This window comes from Notolepis coatsorum (assembly GCF_963971535.1).
Source record: "Notolepis coatsorum genome assembly, chromosome: 5".
Lineage (NCBI taxonomy): Eukaryota > Metazoa > Chordata > Actinopteri > Aulopiformes > Paralepididae > Notolepis > Notolepis coatsorum.
Window position 1 is genome coordinate 203,058,115 of NC_140169.1, and position 11,599 is coordinate 203,069,713.

General features: G+C 44.1%; 1 protein-coding gene across 2 annotated transcripts in view; it reads left to right on the top strand.

Moving 5' to 3' along the window:
* fhip1b (FHF complex subunit HOOK interacting protein 1B) overlaps positions 1-10,618 on the top strand; it is a gene marked incomplete at its 5' end in the record, with an annotated part of 54,275 nt that extends 43,657 nt beyond the window's left edge. Inside the window, 4 exons of one of the 2 annotated variants that reach the window (XR_014619693.1) lie at positions 3,099-3,277; positions 5,033-5,195; positions 6,843-10,257; positions 10,338-10,618. Coding sequence is in view for 1 of the 2 variants with exons in the window: in XM_084314751.1 (XP_084170877.1) it covers positions 3,099-3,277; positions 5,033-5,195; positions 6,843-7,171 (671 nt within the window). Of the gene's footprint in view, positions 1-3,098; positions 3,278-5,032; positions 5,196-6,842 lie in introns of both variants that reach the window. The other variant, XM_084314751.1, reaches the window with a different exon arrangement.
* Between the last annotated feature and the right edge of the window lie 981 nt (positions 10,619-11,599).

Genomic DNA, 11,599 nt, shown 5'->3' on the forward strand with positions numbered 1-11,599 from the left:
CAGACTCAACTGGCCTCCCACCAGAAGAACCAACAACTTAAAGTCTCTCTCCCGCTGTCTCTGTCTCTCTCGCTGTCTCTCTCTGTCTCTGTCTCTCTCTCTGTCTCTCTCTCTTGCTGTCTCTCTCGCTGTCTCTCTCTGTCTCTGTATCTCTCTCTCTGTCTCTCTCTCTCTCTGTCTCTCTCTGTCTCTGTCTCTCTCTGTCTCTCTCCGTCTCTGTCTCTCCTCTGTCTCTCTCTCTTGTTGTCTCCCTCTGTCTCTCTCTCTCTCTCTCTCTCTCTCTCCTCTCTCTCACCCTAGCAACCAACTTCTCTCTGTACATTCGGCCTTGCGGTAGAACCTAAGGTTTATCTATTGTTATGACTTCATTCACAGCCACAGGCCCTCTGTCTTAGGTTTTAACACACAGGCCATAGCCACCTTTAAACTCCAGTTTAGGGAAAGCCCTGGATATAGGTATTTACATATACAACACAAGTCGTCTTTTTATAAACAACGAAAACAAGCCATATCCTTCAATTTGTAGTAAACATAGTTGAGCCTCAACAGGAACAACTGTTTCTGTAAATTTAGAGATCTGTTCTAGACCTTCTTTCCAGAAAGTTTTTTACACACACAATCAAACACGGCACCAACTGCATCTGTACATTTAGTGCAGTCATTTGGAATAGTGGGATTAAAATGATGTAATTTAACACAATGGACGCCAGACCCGACATAAATCGGGTTAACTCGCCATCGCTTGAGCGCCAAACCCGAGAAAAGTCGGGTTTTGGTCATTATTTCTTTTATTTGCTATTTCCATTCATAATCCATCCATCCAGCCTGATGTTATGATTGGGAATGGGTCTGAGATCGCAAACGTCCAATACCGCCGCCTAATGCCTTGCGGTCGCTATTGCACTCCATTTGAAACTATGTGACTTGGTGTGTGGGCCGAGCTGCGGCGTGCAGGCGCGGTATAACTAGCGGGGTGTAACTAGTGCGTGCGTGTGTGTGTGGCGTTGGTAGCGATCAAAGCACGGAGGGGCGCCCCCCCCCCTTTCATGCATCCATGACGAAACATAATACCGATAATCTAGCGTTGATTTCAGATTGATTGTTGATCCAAGCGAGGAATAGCACGCTTTATAGTGAAATGCACTAAAATGCTGTTTAGCAGCGTTTCCTGGGATTACACAGAATTACTCTAAAACTATACTCATATTCACCATGGTATAAAACGGGAATGTATTGATGAAAAAATTATCAGTTTTTTGCATATTGACCGGAAGAAACTCAATGACAATCTACTATATTATTAGATCCATCGCTATAATATTTAATATAGTTTTAGCATTGCAAACACCGGCATGTATCCCCATTCATTACAGCGCTGGCACACCCACAGCGACCTCTGGCGCTGAACCAGTTAACAGGGTAATATATAGTGGTGGGGGAAGATATCGATCAGCGTTTCCGTTAGCCGGTAATTACCGGTATTTGACCGGCAAAATCTGTTGAAGTCCGACATATTTAATCTCTCCGGTCATAATGTCCGGTGAAAATAATTCCCTCTAAACACAATTAGATTATTTGAATTGTATTAAAATAGACTAAAATTAAATAGCCTATGCGATGAACGAAACAATCATTGCTTCACCAAGCAGCCGGTCTAATAATGACACCGCTGTATCAGCGCGAGCTTGCTGCTCCTAGATTTGTGAGAAGCATCCATCTGCAGCCCCACAGAATGCAGTACTCCAATCCAGCCATTGGCAATTCAGCTGTTGGGTGGGCGGCGCTGCTGAGCCCAGACCGGACCGGACCTAAAAACACCGCTGCTCTGTCGGTCTGCAGCTCCATGCTTCACGTAAATCTAACAGCAGCCAACTCGCGCTGACACAGCGGTGTCATTATTAGACCGGCTGCTTGGTGAAGCAACAATGAAACAAATGTAATGATTGTTTCGTTCATCGCATAGGCCATTTAATTTTAGTCTATTTTAATACAATTCAAATAATCAAATTGTGCTTAGAGGGAATTATTTTCACAGGACATTATGACCAGCACCAAGTCGTTGGGAGGTGGAGTCATCACGCAAACCCACGATAATGTTGCCGTCTCTCTCTGCCAAATTTCTCAGTTCTTCGCTTGATATAATTAATACAAATGTCCAATATAACAGAATTCGTTAGCTCATAAAAATGTGATTATAACAGACTGCTGTTTAATGTCGGGCAGACTGCCCACCGACACCTCAAGTCGGCAGCAGCACGAAGTCTCGAGGGACTTATTTTATTCGGAATATATTAATGACTGTATACGCAAAAGTAGCCTAGTTTTAAGTTAAAATATTATAAATGCCTTGATGATGTCATTCTTTATATAGGCCTATCAATCGTTTTTAGACCTGCCAAAAAAAATTCTAACGGAAACCCTGATATCGATACAGTATAGTATCGTGATCGGCGATACTGTATTGATACAAGGATGCCAAGTATCGATATTTTATTATGCAATTTTTTATTTTTTTATAAAGAAGTTGCATTGTTCATTTCAATACCTGTAATAGTACAGTAGTCCACACACACACACGTGTGCATTCTCAGTTAAGTTGGAATATGACTGTAATACAGTTTGTCAGGTACATGCAACACAGATTACAGTGTTGACATCTGTCTGCTTGAGAAAATCCCATTTGCTGCAATAAAAATTGTTGAAGTGAGATGAACAGACTGAAAACTTTATTTTATTAGATAAAACATGTTGACAAAGTTTTACTTTGCAGTTGAAAAAAGGTAATAAATCGCAATATATCTCCAATATTAATATCGCAATACTCAGCATATCGCAATATATTTTTAATCGCAATACTATCGTATCGTGATTTAAGTATCGTGATCATATCGTATCGTGAGGCCTCTGGTGATTCCCACCCCTAGTAATATAGGTCCTCAACGGCCATGTATATTGTAATAATTTACATCTAGTATTTATAGTCTGGGTTTGGGGCCTGAAGACCAGCTCCCTCCCGGTCCTCTACAGAGATGTCCTGCTGTAAAGTCATGTTTCCATGAAGTCTCTCCATCTCTCTCTCTCTCTCTCTCCACCTCCAGGTCCCTTCATGGTGGTGCTGTTCACCAAGCTGGAGAACATGCTCCAGAACTCGCTGTACGTCAACGTGCTGCTGACCGGCATCGTGGCCCAGCTGGCCTGCTACCCTCAGCCTCTGCTGCGCTCCTTCCTGCTCAACACCAACATGGTGTTCCAGCCCAGCATCAAGTCCCTCATCCAGGTACCTCCCAGACCCTCTTAACCCTAACCCTTCCTGCTCAACACCAACATGGTGTTCCAGCCCAGCGTCAAGTCCCTCATCCAGGTACCTCCCAGACCCTCTTAACCCTAACCCTTCCTGCTCAACACCAACATGGTGTTCCAGCCCAGCGTCAAGTCCCTCATCCAGGTACCTCCCAGACCCTCTTAACCCTAACCCTTCCTGCTCAACACCAACATGGTGTTCCAGCCCAGCGTCAAGTCCCTCATCCAGGTACCTCCCAGACCCTCTTAACCCTAACCCTTCCTGCTCAACACCAACATGGTGTTCCAGCCCAGCGTCAAGTCCCTCATCCAGGTACCTCCCAGACCCTCTTAACCCTAACCCTTCCTGCTCAACACCAACATGGTGTTCCAGCCCAGCGTCAAGTCCCTCATCCAGGTACCGTCCAGCCCACTAGGCAGATCAGTGGGACAGCAGAAACTCATATTTCGCCCGGTTGACTAAAAGCACACTTCTTCAATCAATATCTGAAATGAAAGAAAGGAGAGAAAAAACACTAACCTTCTTACTGTCTTCTACTATCATGCACTCTTCCACTAGTTCATCTTCCTTGTCTATATATTACTACCTACTATACTAATATGTCTCTACTACTATGCACTCAACACTACAGCACCCAAGTTTCAACACTGTTTGTTGAACATTACTTGTTACAGTATAGTCTCTCTACTGCCCTCTACCTCACACTGCCAGTATAGACTCTCTGCTGCCTCCCTCCTCTCTCCTGCCCTTCTCTCCCTCTCCTGATATTGTGTGTGTGCGTGTACACTGAAATGTAATCCTATGGGTGACTTTTCTGAGGATACAAAAATGCTAGGGATGTTCAATATTGGCTTTTTGACCGATATCCGATATACCGATATTGTCCAACTCTTAATTTCCGATACCGATATCAACCGATACCGATATATGCGGGATTTCCCCCCCAAATTTTTTAAATAATTTCAGGTAATTAACATTACATATCTCTTGTCGTGGAATTAACACAACATTATGTATACTTTTGACACTAAATAAAATAATAATTTGTTCTTACTTGCTTGCCTGGGTAAATAAAGGTTAAATAAATGTACAAAAAAAACGATACCGATCATTTCCGATATTACATTTTAATACCAATACCAACATCCCTAAAATGCCCATGTTATGGCCATGGTCTTCAGATAAACAAAATTACTTTCAACATAACCTTTCAAGGTCACAACAGAAATGGATTTCTCATCCTAGAATCATGCAAAATGAAGTGTATTTACTCTCGAAAACTAAAAAGTTAGTATTATACAAATTAGCACATGTTTTATGAGGTAAGGCCTAATTTGCATGTATAAATATAACATTTCAGAAAACTTCCAATACATTTAGTATTTGTTGTTATGTAAGTAATAAACTGGGGAAGTTTCATAGTGATATCTATTCAATATCCTTTTTTTTTATTTGGCGACTGCTGCCATGTCGCCCACTGGGGTGGACCATCACCTCCGTGATGTTTCATGTCCAGGGACCCCTCCACTGGGGCGGACCACCACCTCCGTGATGTCTCATGTCCAGGGACCCCTCCACTTAGTCCAAGTGAGAAATCATGTCGACCCCAAATTGCGAGCAGGACGACTTAAAAAAGGCAACCAATGAAGTGACACAATGTTTTGTTTGTTAAAAACATTGAAATAAATAAGAAAAACAAACTGATCAGATGAACCGTTTCCTCCCCATCAGGTCTTGGGCTCGGTGAAGAACCGCATCGAGGCGTTCGCGGCGTCTCACGAGGACTTCCCGGCCATGCTGAGGAAGGCCCAGCGCTACCTGGCGGCCCGTGGGAAGGTGGACTGGACCGACTCGCCCGCGGCCATCCCCACCCTGCGGCGCTCCGACTCGCTAGGTGAGCTCAGCTCAGCTTATAGCTCAGCAACTGCGAGGGGAGAACTCAAGAATCAAGAGGTTTATTTGTCACATGCATACCAGGGCATACAGTGACATGCGGGTGGTCATGCCCGCATTGATTGTGCAATAATACAATAATAAAATAGACATAGAAAAAAAACAGGTAAGACATAAGATGTGCATGATAAAAAAAAGACATGCTAAGTTCCTGAGAAACTGGTTCCTATGTTACACTACTATACAATATAAAATGTTAACTCCGTCATTATTATACTTAATGTATCTAACTTAAACTATACTATACAATACCTCATTCCTTTAAAGTGACTTTTCCATTATTTAAAGTGACATTTTGTTTAACCCTTTCACTGCCGCACTACCAAACGGTTAACCCTTTCACTGCGACAATACACATACGGTTAACCCTTTCACTGCCACACAACAGCAGGTACCGTCGGTAGTGTGATAGTAAAGGGTTAACCTTCGGTAGTGTGGCAGTGAAAGGGTTAAAGTGAACTGTATGTCCTCTGGCACCTGTACATCTGTACTGTATAGATACTCAGGCTGGGAGCCAGATTAACACTGCGGTGCACATCAGGGAGAGGTGGAGAGAATGAATAATGCAGCCAAGACTCCATTTGAGCTAATTTGGTGGATGTGGGCCATCTGTGGTTTACTGGGGCACAGGCTTTGAACAGCAGCAGGAGGGGGGGGTATTGCTGTCATATGCTGCTGATGGCTGGTCATTACAGTTTGGCTGTGCTCGTACCCCGACTGGGAATCAGCTGGCACACACTGGTACACAATCAAATCACTATTTGGATGAAGGATGGTGTGTTTGTGTTGTGGGCTCTTTGAAGGAGCAAGGTCTAATGAAGGATGGTGTGTTGTGCTCTGGGAAGGAGGCAGTGGGTTAGTTAATGTTACAGTCTCCTTTTATTCAAGGTGAAGCCTTGTCGGATCCAACTTATTACACTCCTATGGAAATGGGTGTAACACTGTGACTCCTAACCCAGGTCCATATAGTCTTGGTTGTGACTGCTAACCCAGTTCCATATAGTCTTGGTTGTGACTCCTAACTAACCCAGTTCCATATAGTCTTGGTTGTGACTCCTAACTAACCCAGTTCCATGTTGTCTTGGTTGTGACTCCTAACTAACCCAGTTCCATGTTGTCTTGGTTGTGACTCCTAACTAACCCAGTTCCATATAGTCTTGGTTGTGACTCCTAACTAACCCAGTTCCATGTTGTCTTGGTTGTGACTCCTAACTAACCCAGTTCCATGTTGTCTTGGTTGTGACTCCTAACTAACCCAGTTCCATATAGTCTTGGTTGTGACTCCTAACTAACCCAGTTCCATGTTGTCTTGGTTGTGACTCCTAACTAACCCAGGTCCATGTTGTCTTGGTTGTGACTCCTAACTAACCCAGTTCCATGTTGTCTTGGTTGTGACTCCTAACTAACCCAGTTCCATGTTGTCTTGGTTGTGACTCCTAACTAACCCAGTTCCATGTTGTCTTGGTTGTGACTCCTAACTAACCCAGTTCCATGTTGTCTTGGTTGTGACTCCTAACTAACCCAGGTCCATGTTGTCTTGGTTGTGACTCCTAACTAACCCAGTTCCATATTGTCTTGGTTGTTCCAGTGAAGAGCCGGAAGCCGTCGCTGGGGGACCTGATCCTTCGCCACACCAACAGTCCCACGCGGGCGCGGCACGCCGCCCAGCTCGCCCTGGCGCACGTGAGGGACGGCAGCCAGTCGCTGCACAGCGTTCTGTTCCGGGGCGGGGCTGGCGGCGGCGGAGGAGGAGGAGGAGGGGCCTCCGGGCTGGAGAAGCAGGCGGAGGCTCTCCGGGTGAAGAACGCCGTGTACTGCGCCGTCATCTTCTCCGAGTTCCTGAAGGAGCTGGCGGCGCTGGCTCAGGAGCACGCCGTCGCCCTACCCTTCCCTCACAGCCAGGGGGCAGAAGAGTAGAGGGGGACGCTCTCGGCCTCCACTGCAAACTGTTCAAACGGAGTTCACAGAGTGGGCTGAGCAGAAAGAGGCCCGACTCGGGACAATATCAAATAAACAGCGTTTTTATATGAAAAGAGAAAAAGGACAGGACATTCTATATAAGCAGTTGTGGACTCTTGTGTACAATGATACTGTGCATATCATGTATATAATATTTATGTGTATATACACACAGAATCTCAGTAGGTGCTCTAGATTTGGGAGCTTGTATATATACACATACACCATGCCATAGTAGTGTGTGGCGGCGTAAGGCCACAGAGAGAAGTATGTGCACGTCGACGTGGTGCTATAGTCTGCACTCTGGCTCTTTTAAGCTCACATCCAGTCACACATGATTTCCAGGCGCAAGGGAGGGAAGGGCTTCTCTTTTCTTTTGTTTGTTTGTTTGTTTGTTTGTTTGTTTGTTCCCTCTTGGGAAAGTAAGACTTAAGGGGCGTTTTCACACCGAAGTCCGTTTTCTTTTTTTTAACGGTCTGAATCGTGAAGTGAAATTTTAACTTTTGTCGCAGCTTCTTTTGATTGGTTTGGTTTCGGTTCAAACATTAATGAACAAACCGTAGATTTGTAAACAAAGCCCATGTGATCAGGCAGGTCAGCCTTCTGTTGGACTTCAATCTGAATCCTATCGAGGGAAGAAGAAGGATTTTCTCCATCTCCACGTTGGCTCATCTATTCATGTTATCGAATTCACTCCTTTAATGCGCTAATGTCACCTTAATTATGCATGCAAAGTATACATTTAGTATGATGACGTTGTTTGGTTATTCTGATTAGCACATTTGGAGAAATATGGAAAAATATCCACAGAAACGTTAGAATGCGTGCTTCTTCAGGTATTTTCCTGCTTTTGGCTCCGATCGCGCTCTCACCTCAAACAAACGGGCCGAGAAACACAACCAAACGGGGTGGACCTGAGTGCGCTTGTTTGGCGCAGACCAGAGTTCACACACCTCCCCCAATCAAACCGAGGGGGATAAACACTCCAGGGTTAAATTCAACCCGGACTAAACGTCGCCGGTGTGAAAACGCACGAAAGACCAAAAAATAAGTATGTTTTCTTGTTTTGGCAGAGAAGGGGCATCGAATATAATGTGGTCCAATCAGCTTGTTTCTGTGAAAGTGTCCAATCAGCTTCGGCCTCTCATCACCTCACACTCCGTTAACGAGGTCTGGAAAAAGGGAAGATGAAGGAAAGAGAGATGGAGAGAGAGAGAGACACTTTCACTCCTCACAGTAAGCACCACACGTTATACTGGGGGTAAAAAACACACACTTTGTGTAATTAATTAAGACTTTTGATTTGATACCATACCTTCACATTTCATTTTCAGTGTTTTTGCTTGTTTTCTTTTGTAAACGGAAGATTTTGTAAACATATCAGTAACATGTGTGGGAGTGGCCATCCTCGAGCTTCTTCCATGTTGTTCAGCGCGCGCGCGCGTGTGTGTGTGTGTGTGTGTGTGTGTGTGTGTGTGTGTGTGTGTGAATCGTTTCATTTGGTCTCCTTTCTCAGAAGGGTGGCGCAAACATTTTTCTTTCTCAGTCTGTTATCAAGCCATGCACCTGTTGCCAAAGGAAGGAGATATGTGTATGTGTGTGTGTGTCACGATAAGCTTCTCGTTCTCGTCTTGCAATCCAGTGTTTGACAGATGATTGAATTTTCTGAACCTCTCTGTAGTGGAGTATTGGTTAAAATCCCTGCTCTCTTTAAACCGTCCGTTTCAAAGAGGGCTCTTCAAGGTTTCCACAAGTCATTGGGTTAATTTTATTATTATAATATATTTTTTTAAAGCTGACATTCGTCTCCGAAACCGTAAACTCGCCAGGAGTCTTAGGTAGCGTTTCAACGAGTCCTCTTTTAATTTCTTACAAGTTCTGACATTTTGTCTGTTTCGCGAGAGAGAAAATCAAATAAATAATTGTAAATGTCGTCCGGAGGTGCAGTACTACGGACTGGAAAAAAAGCGCGGATCTCGGAGCTTAACACGCTGCTATTTTCAACACGAATAACCAACCTTTTAACTCACGTTAATGGCTAATAGTTTAGTTTCTCTTCCGTTAGGTACCAAGTATAGACTGTGTGTCTGTGAGGATGTGGTCAGAGTCTGCGAGGCCAATGCTGGTGCCAGCTTGGTTTATTTATGACTTTCGTTTTAAAGATGAGAGAAGTCGTTCCACATAGTGGTGTTTTAAGTTTTAATTTTTTGCCAAGATACTTTAATCACTTTAACTGTTTTGTTTTTTTCTTTTAGTAAGCAACCATTTTAAAAGTTGGTGTCTGTGGTAGAGTGTAGAGTGGTAGAGTGTCTGTATGCGTGCATCTGTGACATTTAGCCTTTCTGAAATCATTCAACTTTGCACATAACTTTAAATTTCCACTCTCACAGTTCCTAGCAGTGGAATCACTGCCAGCCATCACTTTCTACCAAATCCGATTTGTGAAAAACGTAATTGGATAAGCCAATATATATATATATTTTTTTTTTATATAGATGCTACATGCCATGTACATTTTTAGAGAGCGAGAGCGAGAGAGATCAAAAAGAGAGAGAAAAGCCATCACTGCAGTCGTTTAACTCGTTTCCTGTTTGCAACTTGTTTTTTTGTTTCTCAAAAATCTTCAAATGTGTTAACAAATATGAAGGCTAATTCTGTCTATTGTGAAATGAGAAACTACTTCCACAAGAGGCAGTAAGAAAAAGGTACTTCCACAAGAAGTAGTAATAAAGTACTTCTACAAGAAGCAGTAATAAAGTACTTCTACAAGAAGCAGTAATAAAGTACTTCCACAAGAAGCGGTAAGAAAAAAGTACTTCCACAAGAAGCAGTAATTAAGTACTTCCACAAGAAGTAGTAATTAAGTACTTCCACAAGAAGCAGTAATAAAAGGTCATTCTTCCAGGTAGGCAGCCAAGATTAAATCTCTCCTGGAGTGGATTAGTTCACTGCCTGCAAAGATCAGACCGTGTGACACAGACTTGAGCACGTGGCTCTCCTCTCCAGGTCCTAGCTTGAATTGAGCACGTGGCTCTCCTCTCCAGGTCCTATAGCTTGAATTGAGCACGTGGCTCTCCTCTCCAGGTCCTATAGCTTGAATTGAGCATGTGGCTCTCCTCTCCAGGTCCTAGCTTGAATTGAGCACATGGCTCTCCTCTCCAGGTCCTAGCTTGAATTGAGCACGTGGCTCTCCTCTCCAGGTCCTATAGCTTGAATTGAGCACATGGCTCTCCTCTCCAGGTCCTAGCTTGAATTGAGCACGTGGCTCTCCTCTCCAGGTCCTAGCTTGAATTGAGCACGTGGCTCTCCTCTCCAGGTCCTAGCTTGAATTGAGCACGTGGCTCTCCTCTCCAGGTCCTAGCTTGAATTGAGCATGTGGCTCTCCTCTCCAGGTCCTAGCTTGAATTGAGCATGTGGCTCTCCTCTCCAGGTCCTAGCTTGAATTGAGCATGTGGCTCTCCTCTCCAGGTCCTAGCTTGAATTGAGCACGTGGCTCTCCTCTCCAGGTCCTAGCTTGAATTGAGCATGTGGCTCTCCTCTCCAGGTCCTAGCTTGAATTGAGCATGTGGCTCTCCTCTCCAGGTCCTAGCTTGAATTGAGCACGTGGCTCTCCTCTCCAGGTCCTAGCTTGAATTGAGCATGTGGCTCTCCTCTCCAGGTCCTAGCTTGAATTGAGCACGTGGCTCTCCTCTCCAGGTCCTATAGCTTGAATTGAGCACGTGGCTCTCCTCTCCAGGTCCTATAGCTTGAATTGAGCATGTGGCTCTCCTCTCCAGGTCCTAGCTTGAATTGAGCATGTGGCTCTCCTCTCCAGGTCCTAGCTTGAATTGAGCATGTCGCTCTCCTCTCCAGGTCCTAGCTTGAATTGAGCACGTGGCTCTCCTCTCCAGGTCCTAGCTTGAATTGAGCACGTGGCTCTCCTCTCCAGGTCCTAGCTTGAATTGAGCATGTCGCTCTCCTCTCCAGGTCCCAGCTTGCAGCTAATTAAAGTGTCTGAGGAGAGAGTACAACACTGCAGAAAATATTATTTTATTTTACCCAATACCATCCGTCCATCTGTCCTTCCATCCATCCAGATCCTTTCTTCCATCTGTTTTATTCCAACAGCCATATCTGTCTCTTGGCTCGACTCCCTATAGTGAGATATCCTTGACATGCCATGGGTTCTCACTTTTTATTTTGGCCTTGTATTTGATTGTTTAAAAAAAGACAAAACTTTTCATGTACACTGTTTTTTTTGTGGGTTTCTTTTATTTTTCCGTTTTTTATTATTTAAATTGTTTTACCTCTTGAAAGATATCAGTATTTTTGTCATCATTATACTGTACAAAGAAGCTGGTAAATGGCTCATATTGTTGATAAAAGATGATTGATTTGGCCGGACAT